Source organism: Astatotilapia calliptera, chromosome 5 (assembly GCF_964374335.1).
Source record: "Astatotilapia calliptera chromosome 5, fAstCal68.1, whole genome shotgun sequence".
In the NCBI taxonomy this organism is placed as follows: Eukaryota; Metazoa; Chordata; class Actinopteri; order Cichliformes; family Cichlidae; genus Astatotilapia; species Astatotilapia calliptera.
Genome location: NC_137426.1, coordinates 24,540,621 through 24,561,141, shown reverse-complemented (window position 1 = coordinate 24,561,141; position 20,521 = coordinate 24,540,621). Strand labels below are relative to the sequence as shown.

Below are 20,521 nucleotides of genomic sequence, written 5' to 3'. Positions count from 1 at the left end.
GGCGTTGTGTGTAGCCATTTCCCTCGTTGCCAGGATAAAAAAATGGCGGGTATGATTCTTGAGAAGGAGTCGGTCTCATAACTCATCCAGTACCGTCACTCCTTGACCAATCAGTGGCACGGAGTCTGTTGACATCACAACTCGACTTGGCTCGATTGGAAACCTGGTCTAGTAGGTACTAAAAAGTACTTGGTATAAGGTACTATCACCTAATGGAAAAACCTAAAAACCAAGTTGAGATGAGTCATGTGGATTCTAGTGGAAAAGTGGCTTAACAGACACCCACCTGGCTTATACACACCCTAATAAATCAGCTAAACAACTAATATATTCCCAACACAGTGAAATAATGCTCACATAGTAATGTGACCTACATTTGGATATGAAATGTTTAATCTAACTGATAAGGGTAAAAAATAGATTTGCAATAAAAAGCACAAGAGATGTGAGCCCTGAACTATCAGTGAAGTATTTATGGCAGTTAAATGCCGATATTTATGAATATTTTCTCCTTATCCCCCTTTTTCCTCACTAGCATTGTTTCTGAGCGTCCCAACAAGAAGATGCCGCTGGATGAGGACTGTCATGCCTGGAAAAAGAAGACCACGGACATAAAGGAGAAGTATGACTTCAAAGACGTCCTGGGCACGTAAGTGTGTCTTTGCCACAGTGTTGAAATCCTTCGTGCTGTTGGTTTGCGAGATGTCTTTGTCACACTCTAGAAGACATTGCAGAACCATGAAGTGCAAAAATGGTGTGCTCTTTAATGCCTGTCTATTCACTTGTCTCACATGGACAAAATCCAGAAATATATACTTGACACTAGATTTCATTTTTTTTATAAAACCATTATACAAGGTATCTGCACTGATACTGCAACAGACCAAGCATCCTAAAGTGCTGGGATAACTGTGTCATTGAAGAATGTATAAACCATAGTTGGTAAAGGGCACTCAGCCGTGAATGTATTGAATAGGCAAATGATGCACCCATACGCGGTGTTATGCAACCATCCGCCTAAAAGGGCTGCCTTTTGCAAGCCAACTTCATGCTGGGCGCTCTTGTGAATGTCAGGTTTTTAGTTTTGTGTTCCACCTTTTGTTTCACCTGCCTTTTTCTCTTTGAAGTATTATATCTACTCAAACATGGACTTATTTTCAGAAAAATCATCTGATCAAAGCCCGTGAATTTAGCTAATGACCTCACAATTACTTGTTGTGTGTGACACTGATTTTTACTTGTATTTGTTTTTTTACCCAGCATCTAGTCTCCCACAGTTTGTCTTCACTTGTCAGGGTCAGTGGCTACATTTATCTGCTGCGTATATAGTCTATATGGTTATCAGCAGCTGAATAAATAAATGGATGTATGACAAACCCTGTAACAGATGTTATTGTTCTCTCAGACTGATTAAAAAAAAAAGGGTCATCAAATATGATTTGGAGGTTTTCAGTATACCATGGCAATCTGCCCAAGTAAAGTCTATGTATGAGGAACACTGCCGTGTCACCGGTATCCTGTTGATCTACCTCTCTGGCCCAGTGTCAACAATCCTGCCACAAAGCATTACACTGAGATGCTGATCAGCTGCTGCTTGTGTGCAAATGAATACAATGTTAGACCTCTTAAAGAAGTGTATTTCTTAGTCAGTACACAAGATAAACACACAGCCTCGTAAATTTAAACCTGTTTAATGTAGTGTCGACGAAAGGCCAAAATGATACTCCTGAGAAGGATCAGCATTAATACTGAAGTAATCTATTGATCTATTTCGATTATTCTTATTCTTATATTATAAGATTGTTAAGCCAAAGGACCTCTCAACAAATTATCACTATTTTATATTGCTGAACAGCCAAATGAGGAACACTTCATTCTCTATTCCCCTGTAATATACTGTTTAACTGGGAAACATGTTTTACGTAACAGTGATTCTGTGATTCTGTAAATGTGTGGCTCACTGTTTAAGAAAGCATAAAGTCAAACTGCATAGCTGAGTGTCTTTGTTTATTCCAGCACATATGTCATTATATGAGACTAGTGACACATAAAAATATGTAACAGACTTGGATTCTCACTTCTTAGTCTGTCACTGTGTTTTTACGTCTGTGTCGCTGGTGAGTGTGAAACACTAGGAAGGAGGATTGGCTGCTCTGAAAACTATTTAAGCTGTTTTTCATCAAACCACCAGCAGTCTTTGCCTACATTCAGTATTATCAGTACTTGCAGACAAGATTGCTATATCGCTGAAATATTTTTGGATGTAGTGTCCTGCGTTCAGCTGGCTGCAGATTTGTGCTTGTCCCCTTATTAATGATCTGTTTGCTGTGTAATCTCTCAAAGTGTGTGCGTGCGTGTGTGCCTGTGTTATATGACTTAATATGTCTTAGTGTGATTCACTTGGGAATGTGACCTAGTTTGTTTTTGTTTTTGTTCCCATAGAACATAATGTTAAATTGATTTATACTTTCTTGCTTTTGTTATTTCATGGGACAAAAAATGTGAAAGTGGCTTCTTTCATGAATAAGTCATAGCATGAGATGTTTAAATCCTGCAAAACATAGCATATAAATCACAAACATTAAGTTTAGGATTTATTCACATGGGTGTGATTGTGATTATCACTTTATCTCAAATGGTCATGCTTGATTTTTGAATGGCAACCCCGCTGTTTGTTATTTATAGAAACTTGAATCATTCCTGACGTATCTGAAGCGCAGCTACACTATATGTGCTAGTATGCAGGAATCCCACTGTTGTAGCTGCACACAGTATGCTAGTCAAATCTTGATGTGATTTGGCTTTTATAAAAATATAATTTATTCTGACATCAAGACTGTTTCTGCCTTTCAGAGGTCATGCTGGGATTGAGATCGTCCTCCTGTCCAAATAGTCCCACTGTCTTTCCCACTATGAAATGTTTTCCCAAAATTACTTTAGCAATTTGGATCCCATTTTTCCCCTTTAAGCCTATACTGTTTTGTGCATGCATACTTGTAACACTTAATGCCTAGAATAACTCCTGGTTATAAGCTCGTTAAGCATGGATGCCGAGTGTCATAAGACAGGATGTTTGTCCAAGGTGTCTTGCTTAAAGCGTGTTTTCCATACACCCACATCCTTGTTAGTTTTGGATTAAGTTCTGTGAACTTAGATGAAACCTAATACAAGGTGAAAGCTAGCTGGTTTTGTGAGTTTATAAAACCTCCCCTTGCTCCTTTTGTGTCACAAGTTGACATAAGTAGAAACATATTCAAAACCTAATCATAATATGAAGAATACATATATATATAACCAGCTGAGCCTGGTTGACAGCCACATACATGAAAATCCTTTCAACCCTCTTATTGTCATCCCTCTAGTTCTCCACCTGCCCCCGGTTTGGGGCTGAGCTTGTTTATGGAGAGATCACCGGCTCAATGCATCACTCAGCTGTTTGCCACATTCATTTGCCTTTGCTGGATTGTTGTCTTGGTAACAACAAGAGACACTTTCCATAATGGACTCAAACAGTCACTATGGAAACAAAGTTTTTGATTCGCTATTAATAATCCACCACCGGGTTCATGTGTGTGCTTTGTGAATCGGATTAAAAATTAAATTTTTTTTAATGGAAACACAGAAAATTTGATGCGCTTCTATACCTTTCTCTACACACGTTTTGTGTTTGTTTGGGGTTTTTTTGGAACCTTCCTTGCTCATATTTTGACAATGATCGGGGTGGTCACTGATGTAAAACCATTAGTATTAGTCTTAAACATTAGTCATCAATTTACCTGTCCTGAATTTGCAAAAACATTCAGTAAATGCAAAATAATCAAATGTGTATTTAAATGACTTGTTATTTATATATGTCACATTTATTTCCTTCAGGGGTCTTCAATGACACAGTTATCCCAGCACTTTAGGATGCTTGGTCTGTTGCAGTATCAGTGCAGATACCTTGGCTTTAGGTTTATGCCAATACTGAATACTGATACAGCTCCAGTGTACATTAACAAGCTTTGTTTCTCACTGTGAGGTAAAGACTGGAAATCATTCTTTTATCTTTCAAGCAGCATCAGGTTCAAATTAAACTTTTTTTCAAACTTCACAAAGCAAATGTAACAGGTACATGCAATGGTATAAATGTACTGAACTGCTTTTTATGATCAAAATAATACCAAACAATGGTACACACAAACAAATTGTACTTTTGATGTTGATCAAAGTTTTTGCGCTTGCTGTCCTAAACGCTCTTGCTAGTGTCTCTCTTCTCTTTCTCTGCTTTCCATTTTACCCCTGTGTACCCCTCTGTACACACATGGAGTGTAGCTGGACAGAGAGACAGGTATAGATGAGTGTAATGAAGCTGATGGCTTACTAATGCTACTGCAAGCACTATAAAATCTTCCTAACAAGTGTAAAATCGAATATAGCAACATCCAAAATGTTAACAGAGAAAGAGAGAGCGAAGCTGAAATGGAAAGCACACTCCTTTTATTGTGGCCAACTCACTTGACCATTGTTTGTTGGAAATCACCTAGTCAGTTACAAACTATAAAAAAAACCCCCAGAACTTGTGGCGTAGCATAGGGCTGGGCCATATCATACCGTTCACGGTAATACTGGTATAATGTTGGGCAACGATAAGAAAATGAAATATCGCGATAGAATATGGGTAAAACGCGCATCGTTGAATGAAACGGATGAACCAGAATTGGTTTGTAAAAATGCTGCAACTTCACTGGTGTGGAACTGGTTATGCTGAGGATATGTTGGCCAATGTTGGCCAATTTCCACTGGAAATGCCTTTTGGTTAAACTGTCAGCAAGGAATTTCCATTTGCACTGTTAATTTTTTATATTATATAACTTTAATGCACATAAAAAAACAGCTGCTTGTGAAAAGTGAAAATACATTGATGTTTTTTTTCCACTAATAAAATTGTGGAGTTGTAAAGTATTTTGTCTAGTGTCAATTATATCGTCAGTTATATCGTTATCGCAAATTTTCAAATGTATATCGTGATAAATATTTTTGGTCATATCGCCCTGCTCTAGCGTAGCATGTGTGAAATACTCAGTGTCACTTCCCTGACCCATGTCTATTGGTGCACTTTTTTCTGATGAGTAACCTATTAAATATAGAAATGAATTAAATAAAGCGCTGTGCAAAACTCTTAAGTCACCTTTCTTAAAAATATATTGTTTAATATTTTGCTTGGAAAATAGGTGCAATAATTTAAGGAAATGTGTATCAACATGCATGGAAATATGGTATATATAAGGTAAAACAGAGTTTATATAATTCTAATGAACTTGAAAATCAGTATTTGGCACGATCACCTCTACTCTTAAATACAGACTGACCTCTCTTAACCAAGCTTTCTGGTAATTTCTTTAAGCACTCTTCAGGAATAGTCCTTCAGGAATAGTCCTTCCATGTATGCTTTTACTACACTGGCAGTGTGTTTGAGAAATGGAAATGGCTGTTGTCAGTCAGATGGTATCCTGATGATACTGCATCTTGTCTCAAAATCTGGTGTTCCTTTTCTGAATTTATAATAATTTCACCAATTTTGACAAGATCTCCAACACCGCTGACTGAAATGCAGCCCCAAACCATGACAGAAGCTCAACTATGTTTTACAGATGGCTGTCTCCTGACCTCCTTTGTAAATACTAACAATTAGAACTAAAAAAAAAAAACTTTTCACATTTGGATTCATCACTCCATCAGACCCTTTGGTCTAGTTAGTCTAGTTATTGTGCAATTTGGCATACCTCAACATTTTCTTCCCATTTTGCTATCCTTAAAAAAATGGCCTTTTGACAGCCACGTCCTAGCTAAGTTATCCGTTTTATGAAAACAACACTAGTTCATCTTTCGAGTTAGGAGCCTTTTTATATTATATGATTCATAGGTCGGTGTTAAGTGGCTTTGAAAATAGTCAGGTACAAGAATTGGACTGAAAATGAGTGAAAAAGCAGCCAGTCTCCAAAGAGAAACTTCTGCAAGCTATTGCCAAGACCACTTTCAAAATTACAAGAAAGTCTGGCTCCTTGGAAATAAAATAAAGAAATTGGGGGTAGCTCAACCCTATTGCACAGTACTCTAGGTCAGCCCCATAGAGTTTTGTGTTGTTACAAATGCCCCATCCAGCTGTCTGATCAGTATCTGATATAAGTGTTGTATCAGTGCATCAGTCCTATGAACCACATAACAGCTGCTTGCATTTGGTTAATCCCCAGCTGCAGGCACATGTTTCAGTAATCAAAACAGATGGGGATTAATAAAAACAAGCAATGGTACTGCAATCAACTTAAATCCTCCCTTAAGTTAACACCCCCAACCTCTCTCTCTTTCTATTTGTCCTACCCAACTCAAAACTTGGATCTCGGCTGTCAGAAAGCCAACCTCATTTTTGGCTCCACATCTCTATCACCTGCTCTCTATTTCCTGGTTTCAAACTGTGTTCAGTGTGGGATGGGGGATCCCAGTGTATCCTGCTGCCCTTTGATTTTCAGCTGAAATTAAAGCGTTCATTATGCAGGGTTGAGGACACACAGCTGAGCATAATGCCACAGATCCTCTTCAGGGCTTTTGTTAATCACATATAGAGTATTACAGTTACGTTTCTAGTTAAAGATCTGGTAATATTAAAAGTAGCATTTGTCACAGTTACCTTGAATTCAACAAGGGTAGGTGTGCAAGGCTTGGTGTGTATGCAGTCATGCATACATATTCAGATGTTTTTGACTGAGAAGTTTGAATTTCCTTGTCTCTGCTGGTACTTTCCTAACCTTTTATTTCAAATATTGACTTTCGCTGCTCTCTCTACAATATGTTGGTAAGCATTTGTCATGAGTCATGTTGCCCCGGGTGTACTGCTCATTGTCACAGGCCCTGTATTTGGAAAATAGGAAATATCTTATATATTGTGTAATGTATTATTATAGAGCCTTTTCAACTTAATATAGAAAATATGAGTGAATCTGCTGTCAGTAGTTATTTATTTGAAACTGTTTCTATGTTTCAAAGACTAGATGACCTATTATGTCATTTGAATCCCAGTGTCCTCCATTATTTCACTTTTTTCCCCTTCTTTCTGTTGTTAAGATGTTGATCTTTTCACTGTAGTGCCTATAAACATCTCTTTGCAAGAAATGTTCCCACACTTTGCCACAGGCTTTGAGATTTCTTTAGTGATGATAAACTGCACAAATGAACCATGCTGACTTTTTTGACATTTAAATGGCTGCACATGTTCTCATGCCGCGAGCAGTAAGGCGGAATTCTTGGTATTTTTAGCCTAGAATACATTGCAAAACATAGAGGAGATAAAGCAACAAGAGACTGGCTATAGGAGGAAGTGGACAGAAAAAGCAGGGGTGCATGGTGTAATCATCTAAAATCGTTATGGCTGATGGATTGGCCACTGCCTGTCTTCGTCAGTCATGTTCTGTGGTGACCCAGTGGCCCTCGTTGTTTGTAGGATCTGCTATTGGCTGCAATTGATTTGGTAAGAGTTGTGTTTTTGTACATGCGGGGGTGATGGAGAGGCACAGAGAGTAAAAGGATTCAACACTTGTTTTTCTTTTCTGCCCCGTTGTGTATGTTTATAGGCACATGCAGTATAATTATAATAATCAATAAAACCTCTCTATTTCTGTTATCTCTTGTTGACCTTCAGCTCCCCCCATTTGACTTGGCAACTCTGAGAATGAAAGAGGATCCATTCATCACTTCTCTTCTCTTTTTACCAAGCAAAGAGCACAGATATTTTTATGTGCTAGACTTCAGAGTGAGCTTATATTGTTCAGTGTCTATTAGATGGATGAGATACTAATCTTTTTAACTTCATCAGTGTGTATTTCTTTGATATGAAACTGTGTTGCTGATGTTTCTCAGTGAAATGCTGGATTCAAGATTTTTGCTGATTTGTTGTACAGAATCAACAGTTAGTGCTGGGACACAATCTGTTAGTGAAAAGAGGAACCTTTTGCTCCACTTGTTACCTCATACTCATGCCTCTGGGCTATTACATGGGTTTTAACACTGATTTGCCTCTCTGTCTAAGGGCTCTCTGCTCCTGAGTGGAAGGGTTCAATAACTCAGCACTAAATGTTCATACGTCTGAGTGTGTTTATTTGGGCACTTTTATGCACAGTTTCATTTGTGAATGACGATGATTTGCATGACCAGAGATGAGGCTTTGACCACGCTGTAGCATTAAATGTTCTTACAGTAAATCATATTATTGTTTAGAGCAGGAAAGTCAAACTCATTTTACACCATGGGCCACATTCAGCCCACTTTGAGCTTAAGTGGGCTGATTCAGCCAAACTCCCCTTTCTGTCAGTGTAAAGATGTTTAACTACGCATTTAATCCCATTTATTATCAGAAAAAGAAGTGCAGCTTCAACAGTACAGCTCAGTTTTTCTACAAGGATAAAAATGCTGCCGTAGTAAATGACAAAAATCTGTCAGAACTCATAAATAAATGTATAAAACTACAGAAAAAAGTTCTGTTAGCTTACTGCCTGTAGGAAAAGCTGTTTAAAACAAGCAAACAAAAATAAAAAACGCATTGGAGTCTTTACTAGGTCAGTTATGGCCCCTGGGCATTATGTTTGACAACTCTGATTTAGAGAGACCACGGTCTCTAAAACACGTACTAACCTCTCTTATAGTATATAAATCTTATAGTAAATAAGGGACATGCCTTTGTCTGGATCTTGCACTCACCCGTTCAAAGTTTCATTGTCATTGAAATGACTGTTTCGATGACAGTCAGTTGCCATCTTCAAAGTGACTTTGGCCCAGCAAGGCAGTGATAAACAGCAACGAGGTAGAGTCAGACTGTGGTGGCCAGTTTGCAGCTGAATGGGATCAGATTACAGATGTGCATTGTGTTTGTGATTAAACTGCAAAAATCACAAATCAGTTGTGGTATGTTGCAAACCTGTTGCTACCTGCATACACAGGAATTCACATTAATTATTTAGTGCAGCCAGAACTTCAGAGATTTGAAATTAAAATTCAGAAATCCCTGCACAGTTAATGATACTGTGGCTTTGTAGTGCAGTGGCCCACTCATGTGCCTAACATGGTCCCTGTTTTAAGACTGGGAGGAGACACAAATCCCTTGGGGGGATATGCAAATATGAAGAGCCATCTAGTGTGGTGACACGTAAATAAGGAAACAGCTGAAAGAAGTTTCTTCAGATGGTGACGTAGTTGCTGTAGGGGCCAGTTTAACTGCAAAATGTCAACTTTGCACAATCAATTGAGTCGGAATCGAGCAACTTGCAGCGTAGACAAGTTGCACTCATTGGTTCTTACTGAGTCAGGTTGCTTGCACCTGATTGGCGATCTGTATTTTTAAATTAGATGGCAGTTAGTTGAATTCTTTGCCAATTTGTCAGAGAGGGATTGAAGTGAGTCCAAGATGTACTGCAGTTGTTTGGACGTTGCATCTCATTAGGTAACCTGTGCAGTCACTTTGCAAATGAAAGTGATTGCCCAGAAATTGAGTGTGTATTACATCCTCAACCACAGTTAGTTGCCACAAATATTGTGTTTACATAGTATTTCCATAATCTTGTAAAGTAATACAGTTCCTATACATAATTACTATATTTATATTGTCTGAATTTGGATGATGCTGCTGAATCCATATTGCTGCAATTTATTACTTCGTTGCTGTGTTGTGCAATATTTCCAAGTAATAAGTGAGCAATCACCCCACACATCCCTATGCCAACATATTTATAGTCTAAAGTGTAGTGTGGAGGTTCAGACACACATGGAGTTTGAAGGAAAATAAGCACAGACTCACTTTTACTACAGCATTTGCGTGTGAAGTTAAATCAAACGAATTCAAAATGATGATTAACAAAGCCGTTCAGACAAAAGAAACAGCCACCTTTATGGAGCAGATGAATCTCACAGCATGAGAGCTGCCCCACTTCATCTATTTTTCATCTCTCCGTGCTTCTTTTTTTCTGTCTGTGTCCTAACTCTCCCATCTCTTCATTTACCACCATATTTATCCCATCGTATTCCTGTAATAGTGCTTATTATAACGTCAGTTTTTAATCTTCACATAAACCCCCAAAGTATACATTTTTCTGTAACGTTATCACCTCATAGCTAGCTTAAAAAGAAGACTGGTTTTCTTTATTTTTTTTAAATTGAGCCTGAGCTGCAGAATAGATGATATTAAAAGGAAGAAGGTGGATGGGGCTTTGCTCCAGTACTGTAAAGCATAGCACAAGACAATACATTACTGTGTCCTTGTAATAGTGTCTCTGGCTTATTCTGTCTTTTCGCTGCTCTTTCAGTTTCAAATTCCAAAAATAGTAATCAAGTGGGACAGATTTTTGCATTCTAAATATGCATTCATTAAGACACTCTAGCAGCCATAGCACAGATCAGTGGAGTTTAACCATTCCTTGGAACAATGACAGTTTAGAACTATTTCCAACTCCAGCACAATCCTCAAAATCCATCCCTGCTTATGGCACCTTCAGCCCTTCAGCCCTGCCCTGACCTAATTCGAACAGAAGTCTGCAACTCAGCATGGCATAGCCTGCAGTTCCTGAATCCACACACACACACACACACACACACACACACACACACACACACACACACACACACACACACACACACACACACACACACATATATGCCCACTGTCTGGCCCACTTAGGCAACTCCATCTGCTCACAGCAATATATCCTCCTAACAGCTTTTAGTACACTCGCAGGCTTGTCATGTACATCTTCCCACAGTCCTTCTCCATTGTTATAATCCTTTATTGTCCGTATTTCTCACATTTCAAGCTGTCCACATATCAGCAAACTGGCTTGAAAAGACATTCCATGCGCTTATTATCTCCAATCCAAGAAATCCTTAGGGATGCGTGTTCTTTGCTGTCTAACTTAATTATACTCCGCTATATGATTTGATTGGGGGATTTTGTTTTCATGTATGTGCTTCAAAGCAATTCCTGCCAGTAAGTGGAGTTTAAACAGTGGAAAGTTGGGTCTATTTTTATCTTAAATGGATACTAAAGCTCTGGTAGTAACAGAGTTTAGGCCTCTAGATAGCAGTGAGCTATGTAAACATCCACCAAGAGTAACCATTTATGTCTATTTGTCCTTTTTCCGGCCAATTTATGGCAAATATTCATTCCTTTTTAAATTTTATTTTTGATCTCTTTCAACACTCAAACTACCAGCAAACTACTCTGTGTGTGTGTGTGTGTGTGTGTGTGTGTGTGTGTGTGTGTGTGTGTGTGTGTGTGTGTGTGTGTGTGTGTGTGTGTGTGTGTGTGTGTGTGTGTGTGTGTGTGTGTGTGTGTTTTTGTTTTTTTTAGCTGGGTAGAGCTTCTTGTTACTTTGTCTTTTGTCAATGCCTGTCCAATGGCGTACTGCAAAGAGGTGCGTGCTGGAAATTTAATTTGTTTACCAAAGAGAGTCAGAATCCATAAATAATCAAGCTATAAAATAAAATCAATTAGTGAAGACTTTAAAGGCCTTTAAACACAGGACACGTAAAATATTTAGTAATCAGACCACTATATTAAGCAACAAGAGTCCTTGTGGCTTAACATGCACATCGGTAGTGAATATACAATGATATGGAAATATTAACTTAATACTGTTTTACCTCAGATAAACAGCTAGGCGCAATCACCTCTCTGAAATGAGTTCTCTGGCTCCTCAGTTGTGGTCCCAACTATGCCAACAGGAGCTCAAACTGCCCCATTGACTTCCTGAAATATGTACGAAAGCATTCATGATACAGCTTCAGCTTCTGGAGCAAATCATAAAATTCTCCTTGCTGCTGTCTTTTCATGGGAATTGGATGAATCCTGAATCTCTGAAACAGCCGGACCAGCTTATCAATGCAAAATACCAACTTGATTTTTTTACAGTGCACTTTTTGAGGGTAAATCTTCCCTAAATGTATGTATATACTTAGCATTTCCATGTCAAAAAGTTTTAGAAATTTCTTGTTGCTTTTTTGCAACTTGCTCTGCATGCAATATCTTAAGTTATAGTTGAACATAATCTTTACTAGCAGGTAGATGTATATATGAGCATTCAGTATATCAGGGCAAGGTTCAAGTTGTAATGGAAGCTTTTGGGGGATTGTTGTATGGCTCTCCCAAATACCTTTTTATGGGCTCTGGAGAACGGCAAAAAATTCAAAGTTGGATTTTACTTAATCCAAAATTCAAAATAGTGTGTGTGTGTGCGTGAGTGTGTGTGTGTGTGTGTGTGTGCAAGTGTGTGTGTGTTTATCATTAGTTTTGTTTTTTCCCATGGACACAGTGAACAGCTTCTGGCTTTCCCAAAAAATACTTTAAGGACAACAAGATTTGTGAAGTCAAGCTACCTCATGAGGTGCATTTTTAGGGAGCTACCTGCTGTGGTGACCCCCCTTGTGGATAAGGTAGCCTCTAAAAGTAGCTTTTTCTTTTAAAATGGATACAAAATTGAATGGTCAGCCAGTCTAAGTTTAACATTGATTTATTATTGGAGTAAGAAATATGCTCATATTTCTTAGTGCCAGTTAAAATCCAGGCAGCAGTGTTCTGAATTAACTGGAGTTGGTAAGGTGACCTCTTACTGCACTGGCCATAGTTCAGACTTGAAACCTTCAGTTATTTTGTGATGACAGTTTAAGAGTGTTTCATTTTGTTATTTATTGAGGAAATAGCAGATAACAAAACCAAGAATTTCTATCCTCAGAAACAATGTTAGCTGCAGAGGCTACGTCATGAGATGATTGGTCCAGATAGACTGTGTATCGTCAGAGTGGCTTAATTATTCTCAGTGAAGGACAAATTTTTTCTGCTGAAAAATTTTCATGCTACAAACTGACCATTATTGATGCCAGCACTTGTGTACTTGTAGATTTAAAGCTGTTTTAATTTACAAATAGTATTCCATATAAAAAGTCAGAAAATATCTTTTGTTGGTGTCTCATGAACAGATCAGATGGCTAAAAGTAAATTGTTAGTGTTTCCAATATTTAGATTTGCAGTTACAGAAATATTTGGATAGTAACCTAGAGAGGACATAGGAATCATGGGATTGCTGTCTGCTATCACCATTCAGAGACTGACAACAGTACAGACTTCAGGAGCAATGTTTGTCTTTTGGTGAATTAATGAGTTCACTCTAGCCAGTAGCTCCCCATGTTGCTCATAGCTCTAGATGTAGCAGTTTAGTTTTCTTGGTTTGGTTATGTAATATTACTTCACTGAACTGTAGTGTGGATTGTACTGAGGTATTACACTAAAAAACATAGTTTAGCCATGGTGCTGGTCTTTGGTGCACTTTGTCAATATCAGTAGGTCATATTTTACACCATCCATCCATTCGCTTCCGCTTAACCTTTTCAGGGTCACGGGGGCCTATCCCAGCTGTCATAGGGCGAGTGGCGGGGTACACCCTGGACAGCTCGCCAGTCTGTCGCAGGGCTAACACATAGAGTCAGACAACCATTCACACTCACACCTATGAGCAATTTGGATTAATCAATTAACCTATCTCCACAAGCTGGACGGTGGGAGGAAGCCGGAGTGCCCGTAGGGAACCCACGCCAACACAGGGAGAACATGCAAACTCCACGGAGAAAGACCCCAGCCTGATGGTGGAATTGAACTCAGGACCTTCTTGCTGTGCAGCAACAGTGCTAACCACCGTGCCACCGTGTTGCCTTATTTTATTTAATGGTTTTTAAATGGTTTATTTAAACCTTTTAAAAGTAAATAAATCTCTTTTTCATTTTACTTTTCACATTTGTGATACAGTATGTGTATACATCCTCACTCGGTATGCAATCACAGCAAGTCTTAGCCCCATAGGAAGGTTTAATGCTGCAGATGTGTAAACTAGGAGAACAGAATGCAAACATACTCATCGCAGCTCCACACCAATACAATGCTTTGCTAGTTTGTGTTCAATGCAGAGGGGTAATGGTGGGCTTTCAACGACAGAAAAGGTTTGGAGGATAATCTGGAAGCTTCTGAGTTTATTTGATCTTCCACTTACTGATTTTCACTTCCTTTTTTACTTGCTAGGCACACTACTGTGTTACGTGTAGTATAATATTGGAATATAGTATAGGAAAAACTTTCAGTTTGAGTTAAAATATGCCAAAAGTTAACCCATCGTATTGGATGGGTTAACCACTGCCTTTATGTGATTTGATGCCAAGGGCTCTTATACATGTGTCCATATGTGATGAGTTGGAAGTGAGAGATGTATTTTGATATTGTCATAACCTGCTGCATCAAGGCGCCAGTGACAAAGGAGGCACGGTGTATAATTTTGAGATATTAGCCATGTATAAATGGTTGTTTTGATCAGGTGATTCAAAACAATAGGCTGTAAACACAACATAGGCAACATTATTTACTCATGAGGTAGATGTGGTTAATGTAGGCTAAATTCTGGCAGTTTTTGTGTGAAGTATTTTTCACTGTCTCAGATTTGTGTCTTTGCCTTGATGGAGCAAAAAAAATGGTAATTCAAGTATTTTAAATTGGTCTCCCTTTAGGATTAGATGACCACATTTTACTGATGTGTTGTGTCTGTGTGCTGTGTTGTTATATGTAAATCGAGAGTGATTGTGGTTTGATTGTGCTGTTCTTCATGTTTGGGAGGCCCACAGAGCAAAGATGGTCTTTTTATGTTTCAGGTCCAGTTTCACAGTTGGGTATCTCTCAGCTCTTATTGGGCCAGATGGTCCTTCCCTATGTCTCTCTGACCTTTCCACAGTTACAGTTTTGTCATCTGTTTACATACCTTCTTGACCAACTTCTCAGCAGGACAGATGGCAGAAGTGCTGTGAGTTTGAGAAATAAGAAATGTCCTTTTTCCATGGCAGACAGTCAGAGAAGATTAGTATTCTCAAAACGTCACTGCCACATAAGAAATACTTCCTTGTTGATTTTCTTTTTTTAATGTTTGCTTTGCAGAGTTCATTTTAATTGGCATACAGTATGTGCTGTACATATCTGCATCATCACTGACACTTACTTTATACAATACAACAGTAACAAAATAAAAAAGGTGTTGTGTTCAAAATAGAAGAAACAGAGGGGTCTGCTGACATTTGACCATTTACGATGAATAAAATTAATAATAATAATAAAAAAACAGCCCAACATCTTATTCAAATGTTTGGGTGGGGTGTAAAACCAACAGAGACGGAGTTTATGCAAATATTTAAACTGTATGAGGCCTAAATGTGTATATGTCTTTTCTATATTTGACTGTATACTGTATGTATATATTGAAACCACTGTGTAAAGTATTTACACAGTGTTTTTCTGAGAAATGCCCTACTGTTTGTATAATGGCAAGCTAGTCCTCATTAAGGGCTTAGCAGCTAATAGCTCTCCAGTCGTACCATGTCTGCATGCCTGTGTGTGCGTGAGGGTGAGGGGACTGAGTGTTTCCTGTTTCTGGACACAGTTCCCATGGTGCTGATTAGAACATCCTGTTTGGAACGGGAACAGCTCTGTAAACACGTTTGTTTACCTTATAATCCAACTGAAACCTTGGTTAGGATTAACCTTCAGCAAACTCACCCGACACAGCCATCCTTTCTATATTCTTCATGTTTTTTTTAGGCTGCACGGTGCCAGTTGCAGACACATCAAATAATACTCAGATAATTTACTGTAAAACAGTTGTATAACAACAGTACTTGAGGGTTGCTGCTACATTTCTTTGGCATCCCCTGTGTGGTGACAAGCATAGAAGGCAGTTGGCTGAACTTGTGTCTGCTTCTTCTGTTTTTATTAAACAGTGGCTGTCAAGGCTGCTGCTCAGTAAAAGTGTCACTTTAAAGGACCAACGCAGTGAAGGACTGTTTCCTGATATTCAGAAAATAGGGAAGTAATTTTGGGAACTACATAAAAACAATGACCAGTCTTATTTTGTGATGGGAAGTCAAGAACGTAAAAGGTTTTTTTTTTCTTGGGGGGGGGGGGGGGGGGGGGGGGGGTGTTTATGGCAAAATGTGGTTAAATATAAATATCAAGTTATTTTAAACAATTCAAGTCAGGCAAATATACATCAGGATCATTTCACATGGCAAAATGGTTATACAGTTTTTATCTTGCGAAACAAATAAAATCCCCCCCCTTGAATATCTGTAGTCAAAGACCGTCTCTGTGAACCACTATTTGACACTTCCCAAGAGCCCTTTTGGTTTGTCAGTGGAAGCATGGAGAATGTCAGCTAAATTCTCCAGATGCTGCAGAGGAATTTGCAGCAGTGACAACCTCCTCCACAGAGCTGGATTTCTGCCAAAGCAGATGGCATTCCTGCACAAGTTTTAGTTTCTTGTTGACACACGACCACAAAGCCTCACTCACAGTTAGTCTTATCAAGATCTGGGTTCAGGGTTCTTTGGGTTTTTGTAGTTAACACCACCAGAGACCTGCATGAGGGTCACTGCATAAAGTTTGTGGAAGGACCCGTTGTAAAACATATATATCTAAGCTCAACTACTGTTCATTTGTTGTCTTTACGAATTTTGCTTGATAACTAAAAAAAGGTAATTGTAAGCCCTCTGTTTGCATATTCAATTTCTTTAAACGTAAGCAGGAAGCAAGCAGTTTCACTGTTATTTTGTAAGGAAGCCATTGCCAGTGTTATTCAGCGTGCACCAATGCCTGTCATGTCAAAATTGAAATATCACAATGTCATGCATGGCAGCGTGTATTTCAATAGTAGTAGCAAAATGGGAACCCAATTTTTGAGTTTGTTACACTGATCATGGGCTTTATTTCACTACGAAAGTAATTTCCTAAAGCAAAAGACACAAACAACTGTTATAAATACTGCAAGAAATGCAAACAGGAACACAAACGCTGAGCCAAAATAGGACTGCAGGCGACATCTATCACTGCTCAGTGCACTCGACCTTTGCCAACACAGTGTCCCTTTATGGAAAATCCTGATATAACTCATGAGCCATAAATTACATTAGGCAAAATCAGCCTTCTTTCAAGAATTTATTTATTTTATTTAAAATTAAAATTTGAATTATGAATGTAAATGTGTTTTGCAGGATTCTTTTTTTCTAGGATTACTTTACAGAGAAGAGAGAGTTGCTTGTTTTTCAGATGTCGCTGGTATGAAAACAAGTCTTCATGTTTGGCAGTAATAATGAATCTGTAAATCTCTAGACTGAATGCATGTCCTTCCTTTCTGTCTACACAAACAACTGCCTGGAACCAGAGCGATAACAACCGATTTCACTTTTGATCTGAGTTTTTATCGTGCCATTGGTTTTAAGAAAACAGGGACATGTTTGAACATGGTATTGGCAGCTAATACTGAAATGATCATAGATTTTTTTTTTTGAGAAAACAAAAAACAAACATTGTTCACTGTCAGTGTCTGTTGTAGTGTGAATTACTGCTTCACCGCAAGACATCATTGTGAGTTATTTCAAGCTATGTAAACTTTCCTGTAAAACTACACATCATTTACTAGAATTCAGATTTCCTTCAGGTGAGATATAAAAAATCAGATTTTTGTGTTTGTTGTGTAATGACTTGCCTGACACTCCTACCTGAAGAATATTGGATAAAATCATTATTTTTATTGTTCTAAACATTTTCACTCTTGTTATTACTTGCTGTTTAGCACTGTGTTGTGTTTAAATGGACTTTATAAATAAACTGACTGAGAGTGATGACCTCGTGCAATAAGACTTTTGGAAGAACCACCATTGCAAAAATGACCTATAATAGACCCATTCCTGTAATATATCTATATATATATATATTATTGCTAATATATATTTTTGTAATATATCTATATTATGGCTAAAGCAGTTTCTGGATGGATGCAAACTGCATTTCGTTGCCTGCACTTGTGACATGTGCAATAACAATAAAGTTGAATTCTATTCTATTCTAAAAATTCATAAAAATCAGTGAGAATGATCCAGTGAATTCAAGCATGAGAGTATCAAAAGCTTTGAAATTGATAAATTTGCCTGTGTTACACATTACTGTAAGAAATGTATTCACTTCAAAACGCTCAGATTCATCCAACATTAGCACTTAGTAGAAAACCAAATATATACCCGACACTACCCACTTCATCATCCCAACAGTCTATCCTATGTGTTGTAAACACAGCATAAGGTCATGGGTATGGGATGCACAGATGTTAAGCTTTAGGGCTAATTACCAGGATTATTATGTGCCATAGTGGTCTTTCCATCTGTTTTTTTTTTCCCTAAAAAGGCACTGTAATTTAGGTGTATGGGAAAATATGAAAAATTAAAAATCAGGAAGACCCTAGTTTTTTCATGGAAGCTCTTCCTTTTATTTATTCTGGTATGTGAAGTACAGCTTAATATATGGTAGACTGATTAGTAGGCTAAACAAATCAGTAATCAGAAGACCTTCTGCTGCAGGGAGAGTGTTATGTAATTTTTATGTTACCAATGTTTTTTCCTTTAGTCTTGCTTATTTATTTATTTTTATTTTATTAAAATCATCACAGTTTGAAACAGTAAGTTACATTACACATGAAGAAACCAAAACGTTGCATTGAAGCTACCGTGACCTTGTCTCTGTTGTATTGCGGTGTCAAAGCCTACCATTGTGGCTCAGGAGTTGTAGCTATTGAACAGCACTGGAGCTGAGTCAGAACTCTTCGGGCTGTGGTCAAAATGCTCGAGGTCCACCTCCACTCTGAAATGGGTCATGGGAAAGTGCTATTATTCTTTTGCTACTCTGACTTCAGATGCTTTACTTGTTTTGATTTTCCTGAATACAGAAACCAAGAGAATAAAAAAGAAAAAAGTGTAAAAGGCTGTCAGATTTGTCATTGCAGTACTTCAGCTAGTCAAAGCCTGGGTTCTTTACGTAAATGATGGTAAAAGGCAAAATTCAATTCAAATTCAATTCAAAATGTATTTGTATAGCACATTTAAAAACAACGGAGTTGACCAAAGTGCTTCACAATCGGTTAAAACAAGAGAAAACAATAGAGAAACAAATATAGACAGGGGTGCACATAAGTGGTCCGCAGGTGCGCATTCGCTGTCAAAATAAAAGACGCGCACCAGATAAGAAGTTGCAACGTGCGTTTGCGTACGTAAGATTTTCTTTGTTTAGAACTCTTAAAGATGCGAAGAAGCAAGCTCCTTTAAGCAATTAGTTTGGTGCTCCTCCACCACCAAAGAAATGTCCGAAGGAGTCCAAACCGCAAAAGAAGCACGTAGTCTCGGAACAGTGGTTGCAGGAGGTGAGCTGGCTTCAAACAAATGATGAACGCACAGAGATGTGGTGCAGAATATACCGTGAAAAAAACGTGCGTTGCAACTTCTTATCTGGTGCGCGTCTTTTATTTTGACAGCGAATGCGCACCTGCGGACCACTTATGTGCACCCCTGAATATAGATAAATTAGAAACAAATACAGATAAATAAGAAGACAGTGAATTTTATAACATAACAGTAAGTTTTATGAAGCCTGCAATACATCCAAAACGGGGAAAAATTCTGAGGCTATTTTTTCCCCATTTATTGTTCATATGGACTTTCATATACACCATTATTCAATCTGTGACAATGTAAACTGTAGCATACAACTGATATACAGCATTACATGAGTCAGACTTAAAATCCTTTGGCCAGTATCAACATTTGTCACTGAGATAAACCTCGATATTTAATACTGGTGCTTCCAACTCATCCCACCAGGTTGTAGTCTTTCCAAAACTTGACTCAGCACGCCAAAGACTTCGGGAGGCGGCTGATATTAAAAATAAACACAATCTGGCATCAGCAGGCTAAAATTTATATTAGCTTTTAGATGCTGGTAGCCAAGAATTACAAAAGTTAGACCAGTTTAACATCAGAGCTGGAATTTCTTATTTTCTGTAGAGTGTCAGCGACGCATGTGAAAAGCTGAAGCCCCTGGGATGAATAAACTCAGGTCTAACAGACTTGTGTGTTTGTGTTTCAGCGGGGCTTTCTCTGAGGTGGTCTTGGCTGAGGAGAAGAGGACTCAGAAATTGGTGGCCGTCAAGTGTATCCCCAAGAAGGCCTTAGAGGGCAAGGAAAACAGCATTGAGAATGAGATAGCAGTACTGCACAAGTAAGTGGACTTCTGTGTTTTGGTGAGTTGGCATTAATAGGCCCTATATGTCTTCATTTAAAGAAGACATATTTTGAATGGATTTGCTTAAAAACACGAGAGAGATCAGAAATTATTTATACATAGAAGATTAAATTGTTATTGTAAAAATCTGTATTTTGAAGCACTGCACATTACGTTAGGAAGATCTCCTGACTGTGTTTGTGACGATGAGAGCAAATAACAAAAGATGTGGGTAAGAAGGTAGGCTGTGGCATTTAAATGTGCCAAAGTTTGGCAAAAAAACAAAACAAAATTAAAAAGAAATCACCCACTCCATTACACCACCACACACCTGAACCGGTGATCCAAGGTGGGAAGGATCCGTGTGAGCCTGTG

The 20,521-nt window shown here is 38.3% G+C and overlaps 1 protein-coding gene across 3 annotated transcripts in view; it reads left to right on the top strand.

The window, feature by feature from the left end:
- The window catches only part of camk1b (calcium/calmodulin-dependent protein kinase Ib), a 40,276-nt gene that overhangs the window by 5,603 nt on the left and 14,152 nt on the right, over positions 1-20,521 (top strand). For all 3 annotated transcript variants that reach the window (XM_026168351.2, XM_026168350.2, XM_026168352.2), the window contains 2 exons: positions 536-649; positions 20,012-20,143. In XM_026168351.2, the coding sequence (XP_026024136.1) occupies positions 564-649; positions 20,012-20,143 (218 nt within the window). In that variant the 5' untranslated portion in view covers positions 536-563. The remainder of the gene's footprint in view (positions 1-535; positions 650-20,011; positions 20,144-20,521) is intronic.